General features: G+C 49.5%; 1 protein-coding gene across 1 annotated transcript in view; it reads left to right on the plus strand.

Moving 5' to 3' along the window:
- The window catches only part of LOC144821593 (uncharacterized), a 71,415-nt gene extending 65,549 nt beyond the window's left edge, over positions 1–5,866 (plus strand). Inside the window, exon 3 of the mRNA XM_078678812.1 lies at positions 3,209–5,866. Within this exon, the coding sequence (XP_078534938.1) occupies positions 3,209–5,061 (1,853 nt within the window). The 3' untranslated portion in view covers positions 5,062–5,866. The remainder of the gene's footprint in view (positions 1–3,208) is intronic.
- The last annotated feature ends 20,516 nt before the right edge of the window (positions 5,867–26,382 follow it).

A 26,382-nucleotide genomic window follows, 5' to 3' on the forward strand; every position in this document is an offset into this window, starting at 1 on the left:
GAATAGGGAGGTTTAGCTGGGATGTCAGTGAGAATAGGGATGTCGAGTTGAGATGTTTGTGAGAATGGGGAGGTCGAGCTGGGATGTTTGTGAGAATGGGAAGGTTGAGCTGGGATGTCGTGAGAATATGGAGGTTTAGCTGGGATGTCAGTGAGAATAGGGAGGTCGAGTTGGGAGGTTTGTGAGAATGGGAAGGTTGAGCTGGGATGTTTGTGAGAATGGGAAGGTTGAGCTGGGATGTTTGTGAGTGGGAAGGTTGAGCTGGGATGTCGGTGAGAATAGGGAGGTTGAGCTGGGAGGTTTGTGTGAATGGGAAGGTTGAGCTGGGATGTTTGTGGGAATGGGGCGGTCGAGCTGGGATGACGGTGACAATGGGGAGGTCAAGCTGGGATGTTTGTGAGAATGGGAAGGTTTAGCTGGGATGTCAGTGAGAATAGGGATGTCGAGTTGGGATGTTTGTGAGAATGGGGAGGTCGAGCTGGGATGTTTGTGAGAATGGGAAGGTTGAGCTGGGATGTCGGTGAGAATAGGGAGGTTTAGCTGGGATGTCAGTGAGAATAGGGAGGTCGAGTTGGGAGGGTTGTGAGAATGGGAAGGTTGAGCTGGGATGTTTGTGAGAATAGGAAGGTTGAGCTGGGATGTTTGTGAGAATAGGAAGGTTGAGCTGGGATGTTTGTGAGAATGGGAAGGTTGAGCTGGGATGTTTGTGAGAATGGGAAGGTTGAGCTGGGATGTCGGTGAGAATAGGGAGGTTGAGCTGGGATGTCAGTGAGAATAGGGAGGTCGAGTTGGGAGGTTTGTGAGAATGGGAAGGTTGAGCTGGGATGTTTGAGAATGGGAAGGTTGAGCTGGGATGTTTGTGAGAATGGGAAGGTTGAGCTGGGATGTTTGTGAGAGTGGGAAGGTTGAGCTGGGATGTCGGTGAGAATAGGGAGGTTGAGCTGGGAGGTTTGTGTGAATGGGAAGGTTGAGCTGGGATGTTTGTGGGAATGGGGAGGTCGAGCTGGGATGACGTGACAATGGGGAGGTCGAGCTGGGATGTTTGTGAGAATGGGAAGGTTGAGCTGGGATGTCAGTGAGAATAGGGAGGTCGTGTTGGGAGGTTTGTGTGAATGGGGAGGTCGAGCTTGGATGTTGGTGAGAATGGGGAGGTCGAGCTGGGATGACGGTGACAATGGGGAGGTCGAGCTGGGATGTTTGTGAGAATGGGAAGGTTGAGCTGGGATGTCAGTGAGAATAGGGAGGTCGAGTTGGGAGGTTTGTGAGAATGGGGAGGTCGAGCTGGGATGTTTGTGAGAATGGGAAGGTTGAGCTGGGATGTCGGTGAGAATAGGGAGGTTTAGCTGGGATGTCAGTGAGAATAGGGAGGTCGAGTTGGGAGGTTTGTGAGAATGGGAAGGTGGAGCTGGGATGTTTGTGAGAGTGGGAAGGTTGAGCTGGGATGTCGGTGAGAATAGGGAGGTTGAGCTGGGAGGTTTGTGTGAATGGGAAGGTTGAGCTGGGATGTTTGTGGGAATGGGGAGGTCAAGCTGGGATAACGGTGACACTGGGGAGGTCGAGCTGGGATGTTTGTGAAAATGGGAAGGTTGAGCTGGGATGTCAGTGAGAATAGGGAGGTCGAGTTGGGAGGTTTGTGTGAATGGGGAAGTCAAGCTTGGATGGTGGTGAGAATGGGGAGGTCGAGCTGGGATGACGGTGACAATGGGGAGGTCGAGCTGGGATGTTTGTGAGAATGGGAAGGTTGAGCTGGGATGTTAGTGAGAATAGGGAGGTCGAGTTGGGAGGTTTGTGTGAATGGGAAGGTTGAGCTGGGATGTTTGTGAGAATGGGAAGGTTGAGCTGGTATGTCGGTGAGAATAGGGAGGTTGAGCTGTGATGTCGGTGAGAATGGGGAGGTTGAGCTGGGATGTCAGTGAGAATAGGGAGGTCGAGTTGGGAGGTTTGTGTGAATGGGAAGATTGAGCTGGGATCTTTGTGAGAATGGGAAGGTTGAGCTGGGATGTTTGTGAGAATGGGAAGGTTGAGCTGGGATGTTGGTGAGAATAGGGAGGTTGAGCTGGGATGTCGGTGAGAATAGGGAGGTTGAGCTGGGATGTCAGTGAGAATAGGGAGGTTGAGTTGGGATGTCGGTGAGAATGGGGAGGTCGAGCTGGGATGTTGGTGAGAATGGGGAGGTCGAGCTGGGATCTCGGTGAGAATAGGGAGGTCGAGTTGGGAGGTTTGTGTGAATGGGAAGGTTGAGCTGGGATGTCGGTGAGAATAGGGAGGTCGAGCTGGGATGTTTGTGAGAATGGGAAGGTTGAGCTGGGATGTTTGTGAGAATGGGAAGGTTGAGCTGGGATGTCGGTGAGAATAGGGAGGTTGAGATGGGATGTCGGTGAGAATAGGGAGGTTGAGCTGGGATGTCAGTGAGAATAGGGAGGTTGAGCTGGGATGTCGGTGAGAATGGGGAGGTCGAGCTGGGATGTCGGTGAGAATGGGGAGGTTGAGCTGGGATCTCGGTGAGAATAGGGAGGTCGAGTTGGGAGGTTTGTGTGAATGGGAAGGTTGAGCTGGGATGTCGGTGAGAATAGGGAGGTCGAGCTGGGATGTCGGAGAGAATGGGAAGGTTGAGCTGGGATGTCTGTGTCAATGGGGAGGTCGAGCTGGGATGTCGGTGAGAATGGGAAGGTCGAGCTGGGATGTTTTTGAGAATGGGAAGGACGAGCTGGGATGTCGGTGAGATGAGGGAGGTCGAGCTGGGATGTCGGTAAGAATAGGGCGGTCGAGCTGGGCTGTCCATGAGAATGGGGAGGTCGAGTTGGGATGTCTGTGAGAATGCGGAGGTTGAGCTGGGATGTCTGGGATGTTTGTGACAATGGGGAGGTCGAGCTGGGATGACAGTGACAATGGGGAGGTCGAGCTGGGATGTTGGTGAGAATGGGGAGGTCAAGCTGGCATTTCCAGGGGCAGTTGTTAGGGACTGGTCAGTGTCTACGCCTTTCCAAATACAGCGTTCCTAATAAGGTGCTCCAGGTAATGAGGACGTGGGGCTAATAATGTAAGAATCTTAATGAAGGTGACCCCCCTCCTCAGGTAGGCACCTCTCAAAATAAGCATTGTATGTTTTTGAAACATGTAAATGTGCCTCTGTACATGAGAAGCATTGAGATCCATTTCTGAGTCTTTCCCAGTAATCAATAAATTAATTGTTTGCATTTCATTTTAGAGCCAACGGGAAGCCAAGTCTCCGAGCGATCATCCTCAAAGAAGAGGCCAGGCAGTGCTGCAGAAGAACAACCCCACTCTCGCAGGAACCTGCGGATCTGCCCAACGTCCCCCATTGCAGCAGAGACTGACCTGCACCAGGCAGTATTTGAGGGCGGCAGCACACATCTGTGTAGTGAGTGTGGGATGAGGTTTCAAAGGAAGATAGACCTGCGTAAGCACCTTGAGATGCACATGGAAGAGAAGCCTTACTCTTGTGTCGAGTGTGGGCAGAGCTTCAGGTGGCAGTCGCATCTCGACAAGCACCTTTACAATCATGCGAAAGAGAAGTGGTACCCATGCAAGGAATGTAAGAAGAGTTTCAACCGGCGCTCGATGCTGGTCAAACATCAGCAAAGCCACACGAGATACAACCGGTACGTGAGGCAGGTAGAGGAGAGGGCGCACAGGGCAGAGGAGGCACAGAAGGCAGCAAAAGCACTGAAAGCGCTCCAAGTGCTTGAATGTGAGAAATGTGGAAAGACATTTAAAAACTTCAAGTCCTACAGCAACCACCGCCAAACACACGAGGAAGAGAAGTTGTACCAGTGCAATCTGTGTGGTAAGAGCTTCATGTTTCAGTCCTGGCTAGACAAGCACCTTCCCAACCACAATTATCCGTGCAAGGAATGTGATGAGGTTTTCAGCCGCAGTGCAGCACTTATCAGACATCAGCTTAGCCACAAGACCGAAACGTGTCAAGAAGGAAGTAAAGCACAGAAGTGTAAGAAGGGAGGAAGGAGCTTTATTAAAAAGAAAGACTTAGAGGAACACCTTGCAACACATGTAAATGAGAAGCAGAAGCAATACAGTTGTACTGAATGTGAGGAGACTTTCAGCCAACAGGAGCTCCTGAAGGAACATCACCAAAGACACATGACAGAGGAACCCTACACGTGTGATGTATGTGGAAAGAGGTTTAGCGAACATATGGAAATGGCTTTGCATGAGCTAACGCACAGAGCAGGAAACCGATGTCAGAGTGTTGACAGTGGAGACCGAGCCAGTGACCATTTGCACACCTCTCACACAAGTATGCACCAGGTTCAGAAAGTGCTGCTGGCAGAGAAACAACATGAGGCCAATCATTGCAGAGATAGTCTAAATATGGAAACTAAACTTAAGCAACAGCCTCAAGCTGACAAGAGTGAGAAGCCGTTTGAGTGTACAAAATGTGGACAAAGATTGAGATGTCACTCGTCCCTGACCAATCATCTTCAGCGGCACAGAGAAGTGATGGGCTATCCGAGCACTGTATGTGGGGAGAGCATCGGCCAGGTCCCTCTCCTGGACAAGCAACATCCAGGATGCATGAGCGATGGGTGGTGCATGGCAGACGAAGCACATCAGTGTGGCGAATGCGGACTGGTGTTTGTGAAGAAAAGATACCTCCAGGAGCACCTTCAAGGACACATGCAAGAAACGCCATATAAATGCGCTGAATGTGGGCAAGGCTTCAGGTGGCAGTCCCACCTGGACAAGCATCTCCAAAACCATGTGAAAGAGAAGTGGTACCCATGCAAAGCGTGTGATCGTACTTTCAACCGCTGCTCGGCACTCGTCAAACATCAGCAAAGGCATGCGAATGACGAGTGGCACCCTTGCCAGAAGTGCGGCAAGACATTCACACAGCGCTCATACCTTATCAAGCATCAGCAAAGCCACACGAGTAATGTCCCTGTGTCGGAGACCAAAAGGCCGACTCCAGTGACTGCTGATGAACAGGTTTGGATCTGTGGTGAATGTGGAGAAACCTTTGATGACTCCTCGTCCTTCACAACACACCAAAAGTCACACAGTTTGCTGAAAACGTGATGATGACCAGTGGTCAGCCAGACATCCAAGGAGACAATCGACGTGCGAATGTTTGAAGGCTTTAGTTAAACCTCTAGTAAAAGAGAGGGACCTAACAACCAAAAGGAGTAGGGTACCAAAAGCCACTTGTCAGTAAATAAAATCCCCTTTGGACAGTTTTAACCTTAGGCAATCACTCAATACACACACAAAAATATCTCATACTGGCAGCCCGTCCCGACCTTGTCCGGGAGCAACAGGCAGCTTCCCCAACCCCCGCCCGCCCCTACATTGTCCCCCGCCGTCCCGTCCCCCGCCTGGCCTGTCCCGTCCCCCGCCTGCCCCGACCCCCGCCTGTCCCGACCCCCGCCTGCCCCTACATGAGTGCCCTTACCTCCGCCGGCGCTGCTCCCGCCTGTCCGCTCGCACCACCGCTCCTCCCCTGCGCCATGTCCGCCGCTCCTCCTCCGCCGCCGGTCCTCTGCTCCTGACGTCACCGCTCCTCCCCCACGCCATGTCCGCCGCTCCTCGGACGCTGCTCCTCCCCGTTCTCCTAACGTGACCACGCACTTCTCAGCCGGCGCTACTTTTGAGGGACTACTTTTTTTTAATGTAAAATTTGAAATAACGTTTATTTTTTAAATTTATGTAGCCTATAACCATCTACACACCCTGCCGATTTCAACGGTGTATAGGGTGTGTAGATTGGCGCAGTGGTTCCCGAGTTTACCCGCCTCAAAGCCTGAAAGTTTCTGCTTTATTATTGTAGTATAGATCACATAACATGTGATAAAGCAATGAGGAAATGTAAAAGTAATATATATAAAAATCAAATACATTTTATTACACATAATATGAATATTAATTCTCTCCATATTAATATGAATTATTTCTTCCTTATTTTCTGACCCTGTACTGTTTAGGTTTATATATATTGTTTGTGTATATTTTTTAAATATTATGTATTCGTGCTGAATTTATTTGCCACAAATCCCAAATGTTTTTAACTTTTTATGTGTAATAAAATGTATTTGATTTTTATATATATTACTTTTACATTTTCTCATTGCTTTATCACATGTTAGGTGATATGAGGTATTTGTGTGTGTTTATTGAGTGATTGACTAAGGTTAAAACTGCCCATAGGGGATTTTATTTACTGACAAGTGGCTTTTGTTAAACCTTCAGCCTCATGGTGGCTCCTAGGCACAGAGGAATCTGCTGTTTAATAGCAGCAAGGTAAAAAGTACAGCTCCAGGAGCCACAAGGCGCGGGTCATATTATGCATGAGGTGATAATAAAAGGTGACTATTCTGCTTCAGAGCAAAACATTATCACAAGCGCTCCAGGCCCCACCATGAAGTCACTTCCATTCACCACATAGAGCCAAAAATGTTGCACACCACGCGCTTGCTCCCTTCTTCACTTGTGACTTGCGAGGTATGTCATACCTCCGGCAGACCCCCACTCTTAACTCTGCAGCACCTCATTCCCTGAGTCCTAGGGGTTCCTGGGCTTTTTCCTATACTAGACATATAGGGGCATATGTATGAAGCCCAATTCCCGTTCGCAAACGGGCCGATTCTCAGAATCAGCCCGTTTGCGAATGGGAAAGGGCCTTTTGGAATGTATCATCCCAAAAGGTCATCGCAAAATAGGGAATCGCAAAATTTGCGATTCCCTATTTTGCAATTGCATTTAAGGAATCACAAATTGCGATTCCTTAAATGCGATGTAGAAAGCACCTAAGTTGTGCGAATTTGGCATAAGAAAACGCAAATTGCCACCAAACCTTTTTTCTGCTTTTTACTAAGTGCCATGTGCATACATACGTGCCCTTAGGGCATGCATGTGCGCCACATGTGCACACACACCCATTTCAGGTGTGCAACAGGGTGTCCTTTTGGAACCCTTGCACCCTTGAAATTGCACAAGCAATTCTCATTCATTCCTAAGGGCCTTTTGGCCCATGGGAATGAATGGGAAGGGATCCCTTAATTGCAACTTAAAATTTGTGAGTCGTAATTAAGGGAATCGCTAAAAATGTGCAAATTTTTATCTACATATCGTTTTGCGATTCTCAAATAGCGATTCTCTAAAAATTGCTATTTGAGAATCGCAAATGTATTCTTTGATACATATGCCCCTAAATAGTTTGTTCGTCAAAAAGGCCAGTGACTGGGCTCCAGTGAAGATGGGTTTCTAAGAGTGGTCTGTGCTGTCTCACAGCATCCTTTGAGCCCTGCCAGTCATGTGGTGTCTCCCTGCAGTACTGCAAGCAGGCTAATGTTTGTATGGTTTGATTCTTTCCCTCAGAGCTTCCAGTAGGTGATGGAGAACTTGGTAAATAGTTTGTGAGGTCATCGGGCTTTCGCCCTCAATTTAGGATTCAGCGGGTGTCCAATCACCGCACTGTTTTGCCCTTCGGACTTCAATATTACTTTGTCACTGTTCTGGGGTGCATCGTCTCTTAATGTGGGGTGCTTCTCTTAGGATTTGTACCAGGCCTTACCTGCTGAAAATCAAGCAGGCAAACATGCCTGTGGGGTGCTATGGTCGCACCAGTTATAGCGGCAATTCGGACAAAAGAGAGTGCGTATTGAGTAGGGATCTGTGCAGCAACAGAAATTAAACGTAACTGTGGTTCGGTACTTAATTCCCTCCCATACCCCACTTTAATGTCCCCTTTCCGCACGTGGTGATCCTCGACTGGAACACGGCTGTACAAGACAAAAAGAGGACAAGTATTTGGCAAATGCTGCGCTGTACAGATCCCCAGTGAAATAACCCAACTTAAAGGTCAGCACCGGGAGGTCTGTAGTGAGGTAGATTCCATTCCAGCAGGTCCTACTTGCGAGATATGTCAAAACTCAGACCCTTGGTGCCAGGACAGTGTTTATTTACATTAGGGCCCTCTGGATTCTCTTCTAACAGTGCATGATGACCGGACTCTTACAGTTACGTGTCCTAGTCAACCATAAAGCCGAAAGGAGGGTGGACATAAGCAAGGGGAGGCACGGTTGAGACACTCATTGCAGGGAGGATTACAGTACTCAGGCAAGACATTACCACCTTGTGTCCCATCCTCGTTCCCGTCTGTCCTTGTGAGGATCTGCTCAAGATTTAGCGATCTGCTTAGCTCACCATCAGGACCAAGTCTCAACACTTTCAATGCTGCATCCATGTGATTAATCTGGTGGCTCAGTGGACTATTGCAGCCGCTTCAGGAACCTGCGTTTGACTGCTTGGTCAAAAGTTTAAATTCCAGTGGGTCCACTCAGCATTTCATGTCTTCAAGGTAAATAAAATGAGGTCCCTGGAGCTGGGTAAAGAACGCCCAAATCCTTTGGACACAGGACACAGAATCTAGCCAGCTGATCAAGTTGCCCCAGCCGAACCATTCCTGACCAAAAAAAGAATTTATATCCAGGTAGACGAAGGCAGCCACACAAGCGCCTTGAACTTTGAGATACCTGATACGAGATCCCGTCTCAGTGGAGGTGAAAACTGGCGCATGATCCTGTGAACGCCAAAGAATGGCGGGCTGGACCTTAGCAGAAATTCAGGAGCATCTGGAAAAGGAGGTTAGCTGACCAGCATCTCCCACAGGCTCCAGTATCTGCCACAGGGGTGTGGACCAGAGAGTGGAGAATCTGAGACCATGTTATCATAGCTCCCACAGGCTCCAATATCTCCCACAGGAGCTCGGACTACAGACTGGAGAATCAGAGACCGTGTTATCATATCTCCCACAGGCTCCAATATCTCCCACATGAGATAGGACTACAGACTGGAGAATATGAGACTGTGTTATCATATCTCCCACACGCTCCAGTATCTCCCTCAGGAGCTCGGACTACAGACTGGAGAATCTGAGACTGTGTTATCATATCTCCCACAGGAGCTCGGACTACAGACTGGAGAATCAGAGACCGTGTTTTCATATCTCCCACAGGCTGTAGTATCTCCCACAGGAGCTCGGACTACAGACTGGAGAATCAGAGACTGTGTTATCATATCTCCACACGCTCCAGTATCTCCCACAGGAGCTCGGACTACAGACTGGAGAATCAGAGACCGTGTTTTCATATCTCCCACAGGCTGTAGTATCTCCCACAGGAGCTCGTACTACAGACTGGAGAATCAGAGACGATGTTATCATATCTCCCACAGGCTCTAGTATCTCCCACAGGATCTAGTATCTCCCACAGGAGTTTGGACTACAGACTGGAGAATCAGAGACGATGTTATCATATCTCCCACAGGCTCTAGTATCTCCCACAGGATCTAGTATCTCCCACAGGAGTTTGGACTACAGACTGGAGAATCAGAGACTGTGTTATCATATCTCCCACACGCTCCAGTATCTCCCTCAGGAGCTCGGACTACAGACTGGAGAATCAGAGACCGTGTTTTCATATCTCCCACAGGCTGTAGTATCTCCCACAGGAGCTCGGACTACAGACGGAGAATCGGAGACCGTGTTCTCATATCTCCCACAGGCTCTAGTATCTTCCACAGGAGCTCGGACTACAGACTGGAGAATCGGAGACCGTGTTATCATGGCCAAGAATGGAGCTGCTGCCATGAATTCCCTTCTTCCTGAACCTGATCACCACTCCAAGAGATTATAGGAATAAGCATAAAAGTGAACAGTGGCCATGGAACCATCAGAGCACAAACTCCTTTTATGTTAGCATGCCTTAAGAAAACCCATCCAAGGCCGAACGGCTGGACCCCTTGTGCACATCCTGGAAGAGAACCTGGCGAGGGGAGGAAAAATGCCCAGTCGATCAGCCATGTGATTGTCAACTCCCCAAATGCACGTCTCTGCCAATGATGTTGGGTTGTTTTCCATATACCCAAATTTACCAGCTTCTGGCGTCTGGCGCCAAGTGGTGCCAAGCACAAACCTTTGTGTGGTCACAGACATGGACCTTTTCCCTGTGAAATCTCCCACCTTCTCCAGTTCCCCTGACTCCATCCGTCTGTTGCTTCTCTTACACTCTGCGACTTCTGCATTAGGCCCAGGACTGATTCTCTTCTCATTTGTGCTGAGTTTTTACTCTGCGCTCTTTGTCCCTTTGTTTAGCTTACACGTCAAAGCTCTAGATTTAAGTCTTGTATGTTGTGGCACCAGCTGTTCGCAGCTGCTGACCCTTGTACCTACTGATTGGCCTGCTTGAGGTACTAACTTGGCACTTGCCTGCACCTGTGTGCCACCACATCCCCCCTTCAAGAGACTGAGGCATAAGGAGAGCAAAGACATGTCTTGCCCCTGCCAGATGATGTAGCCTCCTTTCCCCCCTTTTCTTGTGTTGTCCAATTCATTACTCTGAGCTTATCTTTACCCTGCATGGATCTGCCCTCCTACTTCTTCCACTCCTTCGTGGACGCCTCTAAGACACCTTGTGGCCATTGCTGCCCGGTGGACGGGCCATGGTAGTCCTTTGCCACTATTATCAAGCAGTCACGGGGGTGTCAGACTCCTGGCTCCCCTTTCCGGCCCTTAGTAGTTAGAAGTATCAGTTGGTCCTGGTGAGATGAGGTGTCTTAAAAATTGTAGAGAAATCAAAAGGGGGGAGTGAAGAGGTGGTGCTGGGTGGCACCGAGGTGGGCACGTCCTCCTCTTTCAAAAGTACTATTAATCAACAAGGTCCACCTCACGTAGGGTCAGTGTGTATCCTGTTGTTGATGGAATACACAAAATGTGTTAAAATACCCCTCACACACCAAAAGGGCCCTTGGTGTCATGCTTCATCATCGGGGTCTTCCCGCCCGGCTGCCGGACGGGGCAGTGCTGCGACTACGCTGGAGCACCTTTTAAATGGAAGTGCTATGTGAGTGAAATGGAGTGAGTGTCAGTAGGGTCAGGGGTGACCCACACAGGAAAGAAAGCCCATTAATCCGCTTGATCTTTCCGAATCACATTTTTTAACAATACCAGCCAGTGTTTATTAGATAGTTTTTTCTATCACCAGGCCAGGTATTTTTTAACACCACTTATTTATATCACCCCTGGGCCCTTTTGGTGTGTGAGGGGTATTTTAACACATTTTGTGTATTCCATCAACAACAGGATACACACTGACCGTACGTGAGGTGGACCTTGTTGATTAATAGTCTTAAAAATTGTACCAGGGCTGGATCAACCTTCAAGTCCGTCAGAATGTGCCACAGTCTAGTATGAATAACACAGTTGTATGCGGCCGTAAGGTCTACAAAAGCTACATATAATTTGCCAGTCTTAGCTTGTTTATACTTCCCCATTATTAAGCTTAAATTTAAGCCCTGCTCATTAGTCCCAAGCCCCAGTCTAAAACCATATTGTACCGCGCTCAATATATTGTTATCCTCAGCCCATTTTTGTAGTATGTTCAGGAACATCCTGCCAGCTACCTTTACCAAGGTACGATATTGGACGGTAGCAAGCTGGGTCATTCCGATCCCCCTTTTTAAAGATTGGTATAATCACAAATACCGACCAAGTCCTGATAAACCCCCTTGCACAACAAGCTTCAAGAACCCGGGTTAACAACGGGGACCAAAAGGATGGAATGGATTTAAATCAATCCATCAACACCCCATCGGGGCCCGGTGACTTGCCTCCTTTACTAACATTGATAGCTGTCAGCACCTCCTCACGTGTTATGTGAAAATCAGTAGGCAAGAAATCATCAGAGCCCTCCCCATGGTGAGGTTCGGAGGCTGAACAGTTTTCCATGGCACTCCCTCCCTGGTTGACTCTTCACCGACCCCATGTGCATGCATAAGTAACAGTCTACATCGTGTGCTCATCTTACAAACTCATTCATGACACACTTACCACTACCTTAGTTACAATAAAATACACTCCTGAGGGACCTTATCTGCTCCTTCCAACCACAAGGTGTTTGCCATCTGCGGAACACATGCTCATTCGTAGTAAATTCTCCTATTTTAATCTGGTTTACTGTGGACTCTGGACATAACTCTTTTTTTGTGGCTGGACGTGAAAAGCTCGAGGGGAGAAACTTGAAATCGTTGAATGCATTGAATTGATAAGACGATTAAGACCACCTGATCGAACATTACACCATGGTTGTACACTTTATTTTCTGATATTATCAGCGAGTGTGTTGCAGGCAGAGCCGTCACAAATCCATGGAACTGATTCCTTACTTCTGTTGATCAGCACTGCACGTGTTAATAGTATGTATCAATGTTGCAATGTGTCAACTGAGAAATCTAAAAGAATAGAATTGAAACTTATCTGTGGCTTATTTGAACTCAAGCTCTTTAAAAGAGTTTGCACCAGTTGCACTTTAAGCACTTATTGTTTCCAAAAGGCCTGCACTGTCCTTTAAACTCATACTCGAACAAATACATTTTTAATATGAGATGAAGGTTTAGCTCTGTTGGCTTGAGACGCTACTCATTGTTCCTCATTAATTTACATTGAACACTAAAGCCCTTCCTTTGAGGTGTGATGGGAAACAAAGGAGAAACTCTGCCCAAGAGAGTTTAGTCGCTGTCGTTCTTTATGTGTCTCCATTATACGTTGCACTCAGACACCGCTCATACCGGTGTCTTACCTGAGCAGCGACCCCGAGTCCTTCCTGGTGTATTTTGTCTTTGGAAAGCTATGCCCTAATTCCGCATTCATAAAATTGTGCCAAAAACCTTTTGTACACATTATTCCTCATTGTTTTTAGCCACAAGTAATAAACAGATACAAAAAGACTCCAATCCCAGGGGGAAGGGTTGCTTGTACTGAGGGGCTTGTGCAATGTTCTTGCTATCACTCTTAGAATCACATTTGTAAATCTTGAGGCTGACAGAGTGGCTCTTTTGTCACTGCTCTTGCTCGAGGACATCACTCCCAGATGTATAACTTGACTCTAAAGAAATGCGGCAACAAAAGTGGGTAAACTGGAACAGCGTGGCTAGATTCTGTGGATGCAAGTCAAGAAGACACTGGGCTGGAGCATATGTTAGCTGTGGTAAACTGCAGATATCCTCAGTGAGTTTAGCATCACCTTCTCCACCTCCCCTAAGACAGCTTCAGGCCACCAGTATCCTAGAAGACCCCCTGTTCGGCACAAATGGCTTCATCGAGAGCCAAGGATTAAAGGCACGACTAAATGAAAGAAAGCTGAAGAGGGTTATTTGGATTGGCGGATGGGATAGCTTTGAAGTAGCCACGGTTTACCTTTGCAGGTTAACATTAAACAAATGGCATAAGATTGTCACTCCCCCTGCCTGAGGCCAAAGAGAGCTTGTCAAGTGTGTAGAGAATCAGCATGGAAGGGAGAAACAGGGTTGTGGTGAACAGTACCATCCCAGTTACATTGTGTGTCTCACAGTGAATCTTGACATGTCAGCAGACTATTACACAGTAAGCATTAGTTGTGAACTAATGCACAAATGAGGTGTGTTCTATTGTGCTACTGAGCTGTGTGTTTTAAACCATAACAGAAAGTAATTCATTAGAACAAAAATTAATTCTGAGGTTGTTAAGCTCCATTAATTCTTACTGCTTGCATAAGTAATGCTCAGAGCGCATGTGTTTCTCATCTCTCTCGTTGAGCCTTGAGGGGGTCTGGCTTCTATTCACATAGAAGCATCGATGCTGCCCAAGTCTTGAACCAGAATATGAGTAAAAAGCATCTTCAGACAAAATCATCCTGGGATGTGTTTCAAGTAACTGACAGTTGAAGTTAAACACTGCTGCTGAAAGACAGACCTGTCAGGATCATGCCTGCAATTTGAGCTACATGACGTCATGCTGATCAACAAATGTTCTTAGCAGTTTCTGGACTTGCATGTAATTGGAGGTATTGTGTGTCATCTGATGGCTTTGATCTATGGGTGAGATATTTGTAATTAGATCTGAAGCAGAGTTCCTAAAGCATGGTGGTCCACACTGAGAGGGAGTGGACAAATGCCCCTCATGTCCCCCTGTCTTAAGTGGTTCAGGAACAGAGGAGCTGGAGGGAATGCTGCTGGACTGCTGCCAGAGCAGCTCTGTGGATGCCCGCAGCTTGCCTGTGTGGTGATATAGAAGTATTGGCATGAAGAGCTCGCAGGACATACTAGCGTCTTTTCCTGCTGTAACTAACAGACATACAAGTGTGTGTCTCCGAGTATTAGCCCTTTGCTTTGTAGAGCTACCAACAATGACTAGCCCAATTGGAATAAGGTCTAGTTAGTTGGGGTTTAATATTCTAGGGCAATACGAGTCACTGAAAGATTTTGAATATATTGTTCGCAAAATAATGTCCTCATTCAAGTGGTTTATTTAAACTTCTTTTATACTTGCCAGGGTTCTATTAATGTTTATTATTTCGATTCATCAAATGATGCTACATAGAGTGCCTAATATTCCTGATAGAAGTTGATAATAAATATCTGTTATACCATTATTGCTGTGTGCACCTTATTCGAGAGTCCCCGTGTCTGAGGCTCCTCGCTTAATCAGTCTCCAAGAGGTAATAAATAGAATATCTCATCCAGTTATATTAGCTTTTTGTGCAAATGGGAGTGGGGCAAGATATACCTGTGAGTTTCCTTTACTTGTTACTAGAGCAGGTGTTGTAGGCCGTTACACCAGACTCCTGCTTTCATGGCCAAGGAATCTAGCTGTGATGCTCCTTTCACACTAATTGGGGGTATTAGGGTAAGGGCCATGACCTTTCTTGGCGCCCAACGTGGGACCCATTTCCTGAGGGAAATTTGGGACTTCATAAGTGTTAAGGTGCTCTGGAAATGCACGCCTGTTTACCTAACAGGAAGATGTCCACAGGTATTATCCTCCTGCACACACAACTTGAGGATTGTTAAACTTCATTGTCACAAAGAATTTCCTGCAAAGGTTTTTCTGATTCTCTGTACCATTGGTTGAAATAGAAATTAAAATACCTGAAAGTTTATCACCTGTTCTCACTGATTTTCTAGCAGGAAGAGACATCCCTTTTACTGAAGGGGAGGGTTGCATGTGTTATTAACGCTGACCCAATACCATTGAGGTTTGTACTCTTGAGTTGACATAAATGCGGCCAACACTAGGTGTTTCACAATGTACGAACAGGCAAGTCCACTTGCTGTACATATTGCACAGAGTTGATGCAGCGAAAGTGGGGGCACAATTTTTACCAGAATGACCAATTTCAATAACTACCTATCTTTCCCAAAATAAACTAAATGTAGCCCATACCTCTAATAACTAGGTCCTCCTATGAACCTTTTAGAGAATGGATAGGGACTGGCCATTGTCAAGATGGATAATTTCCCCTTTATGAGGACTTACAACAAAGGGAATACTGCAAACTAATACAATATACAAATCACATTCAACAGTAATTATCAATAATGACAGACTCTGATTACTTATCAATTTGTTTTATCTGTTTCTTAAGTATATGAATGGTCAATAAATAGATACAGCGTGTTGGAACTGGCCCTTTTTGCAGGGTCATCCTCAAACTTTTTGCTTCTTCCTCCCTTACTTTTCCTGACCCGTGGCTGTTGGCAATAGGACTCTGCGCACTTTACCACTGCGGATCAGTGCTAAAGTGCATATGCTCTCTATGTAAATTGTTATTCTGATTGAATATACATGTTTGGCATATTTGTATCACCATGAAGTCCCTAGTAAAGTGCACTGGGTGTGCCAGGGCTGGTGATGACAAATGCTACTAGTGGGCCTGCAGCACTGATTGTGCCACCCACAGGAGTAGCTCTAAAATGGTGTCTCAGGCCTGCCACTGCAGTGCCTATGGGCAGTTTAGAACTGCCATGTCCTCCTGGTCAGTGTCCCCACTGACCAGGCCTAACCCTTCCCTTTTTGTGCACATCAGTCACCCCTATGGAAGGCCCAAGGTACCCCCCTGGGCAGGGTGCAGTGTATGTAAAAGGTAGAGCATGTACTGGTGCAGGTAACATGTTCTGGTAGTGAATTACAGCCATTTTCGTTTTTCACTATTGTAAGGCTATCTTGCTCCATAGATTAACATGGGGGATGCTGGCTACAGTGGTTAACAGCATTTCTTCCCATAGGAACAAGATAGGACATAAGTATCTAGTATCCCTGAACTCAGAATTTAATAACACATCTTTTAGGAAAGGTTGTTTTTAAATCCTGTGTTTGAAAACAGCACTTTTAGAAAGTTGCTGTTCTCTTGTCTGAACCTTCTGTGTGCCTGGGCCTGTTTGTGTATTGACTGTCTGGTTTGTGAGTGACAGGGGCTGGGGAACTCCCCGGCAGGATGGATGAGTCAGCACTAGGCTGAATGACTTGAGTGGTGGGAGGAGTTAGCACCTGGGCTGAATAGGGCTGTGCCTGCCTTCCACAATGCTGGCTCCACCCCCCTGCTGGGCGGCTGAGGACCCTGCCCCTCACTCTGAAAGGAAAGATGCAGCCACCAAAACAGAGTGCTCAGGATCCGCCCAGAACTGGTTCAGACCGGGCACAGGGCCCACATGCACCAAGAGAACAAAGACTTTAGGGGTATAAGTACAGGACCCCTGACAACAGAAAATTAGATCATCCTGGAAATCAAGAAGGAACCTCTGCCAAGGAGAAAGCTGACTCTGAAGAAGGAAGATTGTCTTGCTGTTGCTCTGCTGGACTGACCTGCTGTTGCTTTGCTGCCAAGGAGAGGGGAAGGACTTTGCTGTGAGCTGTGTCCCCTGTCTTGAAAGGAATCTCCAAGGGCCTGAGAAGAGCTGGCTCCCTGTTTTGAAGTCCCAGGAACAAAAGGACTTCACCCCCAGCTTCCCTGAACTCTGCTGAGTGAGTTCTGTCCCTCCTAGAGTGCTTGATCCAGTTGTGGGGCCTCTGGAGGTTGGACCTGTGCTGGGAAGCTTGAGACAAAAGCTTGAGAGACTTTCGAAATTGAAAAGTGTCGCATCGCTCGCTTGCGGAGCGCATCCCCGACAGTGCGAGAAGTTTCCCGCCGCTACGGAGGTCGAGATCGTCGCAGCGCCTGACGCCGCTGCCAGAGACGTCGCATCCTCCGTTTGCGGGACGCACCAGACCGGTGCGGGAGAATCGAACATCGCTGCGAGTATCGTCGCAGAGCCTGTCGTCGCTGGGTGAGAACGCCGCACCGCTTGCTTGCGGACCGCATCACGTCGCTGCGAGTGTCGTCGCAGAATCATCGCATCGAGGAGCTGCGAGAGAAAGGATCACCGCTGGACCGCGCATCGTCGCCCCGGAGATCGTCGCAGCACCTACGAGATCGTCGCATCGTGCCTTTGCGAGAACAGACTTCCTACGGAACCTACGCACCGGAATCCATACAAGTGGCCTTCCTCCCCATACAGACCGGATTCGTCGCAACACGCCCGCTGCTGCAGCGGGGCTGTCGCATCGCCTCCCCAGGGTCTCAGGAGCGACGCATCGCTTGTTTTCCACCGCACCAGCTTCTGCTTTTGGAACTTTGTTGCAACTAAAGGTACTGTGAGTAAACGTGACGCAACTGTGAACTTTTCACGCAACTGTGGTTTATTTTTACCGCAACTTGAAGAACTTTAACGCAACCTTAAGATCTCTTTGAAACCATATTCTTGAACCGTGTATGTTGGATTTTTATCGTTTTGGTCTTGTGTAGTTTTAGAATAAATACCTTTATTTTTCTAAACTGTTGTGGAATCAGTTTGTGGTGTTTTCACTGTGTTACTGTGAGTGTTGGTACAAATACTTTACGCATTGCCTCTGATTAGCCTAGACTGCTCAGGCCAAGCTACCTAGAGGGCGAGCAGGGGTTATCTTAGAGAGTTATCTCCTTGTCCTGACTAGAAGCAAGGGTCCCTATTTGGACAGTGGTACCTACCTCTGCCAACTAGAGACCCCCAGATCTAACATTGGTGGTCAGGCGGTGGGATTTGAACTTGTATTTGTACTTGACCCACAGTAATTGGTGTACATCACTAGTGAGTGCAGACCACTACGCCACCGCATACTACATTTTTTATTTTTGATCATAACCCTGAAGGAATCCAAGCATCATGTCTCTGAATGGTAAACCAGCAAGTGATGTTGCAGAACTGGAGTTTGATATTGAAATGTTAAGTGATTACAAAGTAGGTCAACTCAGGCAGTTCTGCAGGAACTTTGGATGCCCCATGAAGCGCCGCTCCAAGAAGGAGGAGCTACAGGAGGCCTTATGGGCCTGGTGGGAGACCAAAGAGGCTGGGGAGACAGATGATGCAGAAGTGGATGAGGATGCACAAAGGGATGGTTTCAGGCCACAGGATCTGCCTGTGTCCAGAGCAGCCTCAAGGGCTGGCAGCAACCATTCAGCTGAAAGTTTTTCCCCAGAGGAGTTGGAGGAAAACCAAAGGGCTAGAGATCATAAGTTAGAAATGTTGAGGCTTGAAATGGAGCTGAAGCAATTGGAAATGGAGAAAGAGAGAGAAAGGGCGGCGGAGGAGAGCAAAAATGCCCGTGCCCTGGAAGAATTGAAATTGACCTTGGCCCATGAATTAAGAATGAGGAAGCTTGAGTTGGAGCTCAAGAGGCGCGAGGCCATGAGGGTCTCAGCTGAAGAAAAAACATGGGTAGCTCAAGAGGTGAGCTTTGCTGAGTTGGAGGTGGAGTCCAGCTCAGATGGTGGCAGCAAGATTATAGTTTCCAGTGCTGAGAGAAAGGTACAAACACCCAGAGATGTGGCACCTGACTTGAGAGAGGGGGTCGACATACACCAGGGGGTTCAGGTTTATGATGTAGTTCCATTGGAGTGCAGTGTCCCTGAATTAGATTGGGGGACTGGCACAGGGGACCATATTCCTAGTGGTGGGAGGGACCCTCTACTGACTCTAGATGAGAGGTACAGGGAGAGGGGTTCCCCCATGGTAGAAACCTTTGTGTGTGTATGTGAAGACAAGCCAGAAGAGTGTGGGTTGTGTGACAGAGACAGTCAGATACTGTCTTGCCAGTCTCAAGATAGTGGTGTGGGGTACTTGTGTGAGGCACTGGAGGGTGAGGCAAAGGGTAGCGTGGTTAACAACTGTGGGGGGCTGTGTGATTCATTTGTTGGAGAGCATATTTTAAGTCCCTGTTTTCCAGAGCTATGCCAACACCCGGGGGAGTGTGAGTTCTCTGATCCCAGAGAGCTTGCGTTGGAGGCAGACCTCTTGGTGGATTCCAGAGAGTCTGAGGAAGCATTGGGGAGTGATCCCAAAAGGAGTGGCTTAGATATCTTCCAGACCTGTGAGGGGGAAGAGGTTCAGTGTAACCCGGTTAGGTCCCAGTGTAGTGGGAGGGGTGTAGAGGCTCATGTCCGGTCTCAGTGGAGAAGGAGTGAGTGTGGGACGGTGTGTCTCACAGTGCCCGAAACCCAGTCTCAGGGCCTGGAGGGTTCCTTAAGGGAACACCAGGTTGGGGACCTAGACTGTACTAGTAGGCCATTTGAGGAGGATCTCCTAGTGTCTGTTGAACGGGGAGTGCCTGTAACCAGGCCTCCATCAGTTCTGGTGTCTGGCAGTGCAGCTCCATTTGGGAGGGTACCGAAGTCCAGACTGAGGAGTGAGAGGGGGAAGGAGTCCCCAGTGGGAGAACCAGTGGGTCAGGGACCAGTCGGAAGGGCTGAGTCCCCAGTGAGTGACCATGGTGACCTCACTTCTGTCCTGGGGGATCTTCCCGCGCTGTCAGGTGGACAGGGGTCGGGAGATCTGCGTCAGGCAGACTGTCACAGGACACATGAGTTGTGTGTCACCCTCATGGGGGTACTGTGTAAGTCCCCAGAAGTCCTGGCGTGCCAGGCAAGTGCACAACCGCAGGTATTGGTCCCTGGGTTGGGAGACCAGGTTCAGGATCTGCCTGACCTGGAAGGAAGGACATCTGTAACCAGTGTCCTGACCAATATGTTTCCCAGGGGTACCCCTCCAGTAGGGAGGGTGCAGCGCTCTGGAAGGGGGTGCAGAGGGAGGGAGTCCTCGCCTCTGACCCCGGTACAACCTGAGGGGTTAAACCCTAGGTTGGGAGACCAGTTGCTGGAGGGAGGTCCTGAACTGGTAGGAAAGTTGTGTTCATGGTTGTCTTGGTGGACAGGGTTGCCCCTGGAAGGAGGGCAGGAGTCTCACCCTGGGGGTGGACTGGGCCACACCGTTGTGTTGGCCAGGTGGGTACTGTCTACCAGTATAGGCATCTCAGTGAGTGAAGTCCTGGTGTGCCAGGCAAGTGTTCCACTGCAGGGGTTAGTCCCTGGGTGGGGAAGCCAGGTTCAGGTTTTGTCTGACCTGGAGGCTTGGGAGCCTAGGTTTGAGGGCCAGGTCTGGGGTGTCCCCCCTGGCCTGGAATACCAGTTGCAGGATAGCACCCCTGAACTGGTGGATGAATGGTGCGGGACACCTGCCACAGGTGCCCTGGCTATTCTAGAAGGGGGTACCGCTCCAGGTGGGAGGGTACAGAGCCCCAAGGAAGAGGAGGACCGGGTGTGGAGAAGCCCACCTCAGCCTCCTGTCCAGCCGCCGGATACAGGTCCGGGACTGGTGGGTCAGTGCCAGGATGTTAGACCTGACTTGACAAGAGAGGGAGTGGACAAAGGGTGCCAAGCACCTGGGGCTACTGCCCCCCACCCTCTGATGCCACAGGGGTTTGAGAGCCATGAGAGGCATGAGGCCTGGATCTCATCCCTGATCACTGTTGGTGGTCACTGTGGCTGGCTGTCTGTCTGTTGGGACACACCTGTGAGGAAATTAAGGTTAGGTGCTGCACAGGTGGTGTCCACAGGTGAGGAGAAGGGTTCCACATGGATTGGCATGGTGGACCCTGAGAGTATAAATAGAGTGATTGAACTGGGTTTAGGATGGCGTAGAACAGGACTGCCCTGCTGTGTGGGCCAGTTTCCATGTTCTATCGCCTCAAGCAGGGAATCCCATCGAGGTATCGTTTGGTCTACCCTGGCTTTAGGCTGGAAGGGGGTTGTGTTGGAACTGGCCCTTTTTGCAGGGTCATCCTCAAACTTTTTGCTTCTTCCTCCCTTACTTTTCCTGACCCGTGGCTGTTGGCAATAGGACTCTGCGCACTTTACCACTGCGGATCAGTGCTAAAGTGCATATGCTCTCTATGTAAATTGTTATTCTGATTGAATATACATGTTTGGCATATTTGTATCACCATGAAGTCCCTAGTAAAGTGCACTGGGTGTGCCAGGGCTGGTGATGACAAATGCTACTAGTGGGCCTGCAGCACTGATTGTGCCACCCACAGGAGTAGCTCTAAAATGGTGTCTCAGGCCTGCCACTGCAGTGCCTATGGGCAGTTTAGAACTGCCATGTCCTCCTGGTCAGTGTCCCCACTGACCAGGCCTAACCCTTCCCTTTTTGTGCACATCAGTCACCCCTATGGAAGGCCCAAGGTACCCCCCTGGGCAGGGTGCAGTGTATGTAAAAGGTAGAGCATGTACTGGTGCAGGTAACATGTTCTGGTAGTGAATTACAGCCATTTTCGTTTTTCACTATTGTAAGGCTATCTTGCTCCATAGATTAACATGGGGGATGCTGGCTACAGTGGTTAACAGCATTTCTTCCCATAGGAACAAGATAGGACATAAGTATCTAGTATCCCTGAACTCAGAATTTAATAACACATCTTTTAGGAAAGGTTGTTTTTAAATCCTGTGTTTGAAAACAGCACTTTTAGAAAGTTGCTGTTCTCTTGTCTGAACCTTCTGTGTGCCTGGGCCTGTTTGTGTATTGACTGTCTGGTTTGTGAGTGACAGGGGCTGGGGAACTCCCCGGCAGGATGGATGAGTCAGCACTAGGCTGAATGACTTGAGTGGTGGGAGGAGTTAGCACCTGGGCTGAATAGGGCTGTGCCTGCCTTCCACAATGCTGGCTCCACCCCCCTGCTGGGCGGCTGAGGACCCTGCCCCTCACTCTGAAAGGAAAGATGCAGCCACCAAAACAGAGTGCTCAGGATCCGCCCAGAACTGGTTCAGACCGGGCACAGGGCCCACATGCACCAAGAGAACAAAGACTTTAGGGGTATAAGTACAGGACCCCTGACAACAGAAAATTAGATCATCCTGGAAATCAAGAAGGAACCTCTGCCAAGGAGAAAGCTGACTCTGAAGAAGGAAGATTGTCTTGCTGTTGCTCTGCTGGACTGACCTGCTGTTGCTTTGCTGCCAAGGAGAGGGGAAGGACTTTGCTGTGAGCTGTGTCCCCTGTCTTGAAAGGAATCTCCAAGGGCCTGAGAAGAGCTGGCTCCCTGTTTTGAAGTCCCAGGAACAAAAGGACTTCACCCCCAGCTTCCCTGAACTCTGCTGAGTGAGTTCTGTCCCTCCTAGAGTGCTTGATCCAGTTGTGGGGCCTCTGGAGGTTGGACCTGTGCTGGGAAGCTTGAGACAAAAGCTTGAGAGACTTTCGAAATTGAAAAGTGTCGCATCGCTCGCTTGCGGAGCGCATCCCCGACAGTGCGAGAAGTTTCCCGCCGCTACGGAGGTCGAGATCGTCGCAGCGCCTGACGCCGCTGCCAGAGACGTCGCATCCTCCGTTTGCGGGACGCACCAGACCGGTGCGGGAGAATCGAACATCGCTGCGAGTATCGTCGCAGAGCCTGTCGTCGCTGGGTGAGAACGCCGCACCGCTTGCTTGCGGACCGCATCACGTCGCTGCGAGTGTCGTCGCAGAATCATCGCATCGAGGAGCTGCGAGAGAAAGGATCACCGCTGGACCGCGCATCGTCGCCCCGGAGATCGTCGCAGCACCTACGAGATCGTCGCATCGTGCCTTTGCGAGAACAGACTTCCTACGGAACCTACGCACCGGAATCCATACAAGTGGCCTTCCTCCCCATACAGACCGGATTCGTCGCAACACGCCCGCTGCTGCAGCGGGGCTGTCGCATCGCCTCCCCAGGGTCTCAGGAGCGACGCATCGCTTGTTTTCCACCGCACCAGCTTCTGCTTTTGGAACTTTGTTGCAACTAAAGGTACTGTGAGTAAACGTGACGCAACTGTGAACTTTTCACGCAACTGTGGTTTATTTTTACCGCAACTTGAAGAACTTTAACGCAACCTTAAGATCTCTTTGAAACCATATTCTTGAACCGTGTATGTTGGATTTTTATCGTTTTGGTCTTGTGTAGTTTTAGAATAAATACCTTTATTTTTCTAAACTGTTGTGGAATCAGTTTGTGGTGTTTTCACTGTGTTACTGTGAGTGTTGGTACAAATACTTTACGCATTGCCTCTGATTAGCCTAGACTGCTCAGGCCAAGCTACCTAGAGGGCGAGCAGGGGTTATCTTAGAGAGTTATCTCCTTGTCCTGACTAGAAGCAAGGGTCCCTATTTGGACAGTGGTACCTACCTCTGCCAACTAGAGACCCCCAGATCTAACACAGCGTGAATCATAGATCATCAGACAAGAGAGCGTAAGCAATTCACAATAACATCTCATTTAACGAGCATGAGTGAGGGGATAGGAGAAGAGACAAAAGAGCAGTGCAATGAGATCAATGCAATTACAGAGTAATTTATTTAAGAGGTTTTCTATAGCGCTAGCCAGACCCGAGGGTATCGGAGCACTTTACAACATGATGTAGAGAAGACAAGTACAGGATAATGGCATGGTAGATAAATACAGACGTGTGCAAACATTACAGTTCTGCTGAACGTCAGAGGTGCGTCGTTGAGGTAGAGAAGTCGAGGGATCCGAGGTGTAACATTGAGGTAGAGGGGTCAGGAGGTAATCTCAAAGCCTAGGGAGCAAGAGTCTTGTGCTGGAGTTTTCTCTTAGCGGTGCCGACCCACGGGCTGATTGTGCGTACAGTGTCTGATGGCTGTCCAGTGGGAGCGCGATGTCAGGTGACTCCCTGGTGGAGGCGTGCGAGTCACGTGATTGCGTTCGGGAAGGCGCGGTTGAGGTAAAGGGCTTTTAGGAGGCTTTTGAATTTTGGGAAGGAGGGGGTGGTTCTGATGTCGGCTGGGATGGAGTTCCAGATTTTTGGAGCGTTGCCAGCAAAAGAGCGGGCTGCAGTCTTTTGTTTACATGTTTTCGGGGGGATGAGGAGGAAGGCGTTGGAACTCCTGAGGCTTCTTGATAGACCGGCTTTCTTGAGTTTGGAGGCTAGGTATTCCGGTTTCCCTGTGTGCAGGGCTTTGTGTGTGAGGCAGGCAGTTCTGAAGTTGGCTCGCATTTCCACAGGAAGCCATTTTAGATCTTTGAGTGCGGGAGATATATGGTCAAATATTTTGATTCCGGTGACCATACTGGCTGCTACATTGAGGGTGGTTTTGAGAGGGGCTAGGTGGGAGCGAGCTGTACTGGAGAGGACTGCGTTCCCATAGTCCAGTCTGGACAGCACCAGAGATTGGGTGGCTTGTTTGAGGTCGAACGGAGGGATCTGGGGTTTGATTTTGTTGAGGAGCTTCAGATTGAGGAAGGCGCTCTTGGCTGAGTTCATCATGTGATTGGTCATGGATAGTTTGGGGTCAAGGGTGATTCCCAGTGATTTGACCGAGGTTTCCAGGGTGAAGGTTTCCGTTGAGGGCATAAATTGCTTTCAACCATTCCAAGATTTCCGGGTTTTCTTCCTTGTTGGTGATGAGGAGGATCTCGGGTTTTTCCCTGATTGAGTTTGAGGTGGTTCGTTGATAGCCATTCTTGGACTTCTCTGAGAGTGTTGTTGAGTCTAAGGATGTCGTTAAAAGAGGAGGTTTCAAGGTAGATTTGAGTGTCATCTGCATATAGATGAAAAGGGATGTTCGCTTTTTTCAGAATGGAGGTGATGTCTCCGCGACCTGAGGCCCCGGCTTCGGGCCTGGAGTGGGATCCCGCCCCGTTGCTGTGCAGCCGGGCAGAGGCTCCCACACCACGTCTCCTGAATGCCCACAGCCTACAGTCTGCCCCGGATCTTGAGCCCGTGTCTACGCGCCGGGGCTACCGCCGGCGCAGGGGTCTTGTTCTGAGCCCGGCGAGAGCCCGCCCGCTGCCAGCTCTTCCGGCGGGTCAGCGCCATACCTGAGGCCCCGGCTCCGGGCCTAGCTCTGAGGATGGAGGTGGGCCGCCTGCGACTGGGGGGCTCCCAGCGCACTCTGGGCACACAAGCGGGCCTGCCCGCGCAGCACCTGCACCCTGGATACAACGCTTCGGAGACTTGGACACAGAAAAGGCCGGGTGCTCCCTCACGGGCCCGCGTTACATCCCTAACTGCCTCTCGTTGATATGAACCTAGTGCTACTCTGCTCATGCATCTGATGCCACCCGGCTTCTGATAGCAAGGAGACGCCCACATGTGCCCTGACACCGCGCCTGGCCCTCGATTTCAGAGGCACTATAGCTCGCATCCTGCCTGGCTGCAACACACGGTGTGACAGTACCTGCGCCCCGGAGGCTTTGGAGGGCCTGACCACGAGATTCCCATTGGACTGACATCACCCCCCTTAAGGGAACCCCAAAAACAGAGGTACTGACAGAAAGCACCTGCCCTTTCACCAAATCTGGCTACCGCCGGGGACTACCACTAACCTACATCCTCTTCTCAGATTTGACCCCCCTGACATTTGAAAGCGATAGGGCAGCTACAGCATGGCTAACTCTGGGCGCAGGAACAATCGCAACATCGTCGACATGCTCCACAAAAGTGCCCCAAAGGGAGTGAAAACTCAAGCGCCATCCTCACCCGCACCGCCTGCCAATACCCCGCGCCGGGAGGCTGAAGGGGCCCCAATCACGAAGGCCTTCCTCGAATCGCTTTTTAACACCCTGAGAGATGACTTTCAGGCCCTGAAAGAGGCCCTGAAACAGGACTTGGCGGGGGAACAGCGCGAACTTCACCGAGATGTTTATGGCCTGGGGGAACGCGTAGCTACGATGGAAGAAGCGGACCAGGCGCGCAGCATGGAGGTAGAACAACTGCAACAAGAAATCCTCCGCCTCTGGGAGCAACAAGTGGACCTCCAGGCCCACTCAGAAGACCTCGAAAACCGCTCTCGGCGGAACAACATACGGGTACGGGGAGTACCATTGAAGGCGGAGGGGAACAATATCACTGGCTACCTACAGGAGCTGTTTCGGGAGATCCTTGGTGAGTCCGGTGAATTTGACATCCAAATTGACCGTGTGTACAGGGTCGGCCTGGCGCGGCGCGCACCGGCTCCCCCTCCGGACATACTCGCTTTCCTCCCCGATTTCCCCCCCGAAGGAACGCAGTTTGAAAGAGTCCCGGCAGAAACAACCTATCTGCTTTCGGGGGGATCCCGTGGCCCTCTTTCAGGATCTCTCCGCCATTACATTGCAGAAGAGGAAGGCCTTCAAAGTAGCCACGACTTTCCTAAAGGACAATGGGGGGCCCTACTCCTGGGGGCACCCATTTCGCTTAATTTTCAAATGGAAAGGGGCACTACACCAAC

The sequence above is a fragment of the Lissotriton helveticus genome, chromosome 2_2 (assembly GCF_964261635.1).
Source record: "Lissotriton helveticus chromosome 2_2, aLisHel1.1, whole genome shotgun sequence".
In the NCBI taxonomy this organism is placed as follows: domain Eukaryota; kingdom Metazoa; phylum Chordata; class Amphibia; order Caudata; family Salamandridae; genus Lissotriton; species Lissotriton helveticus.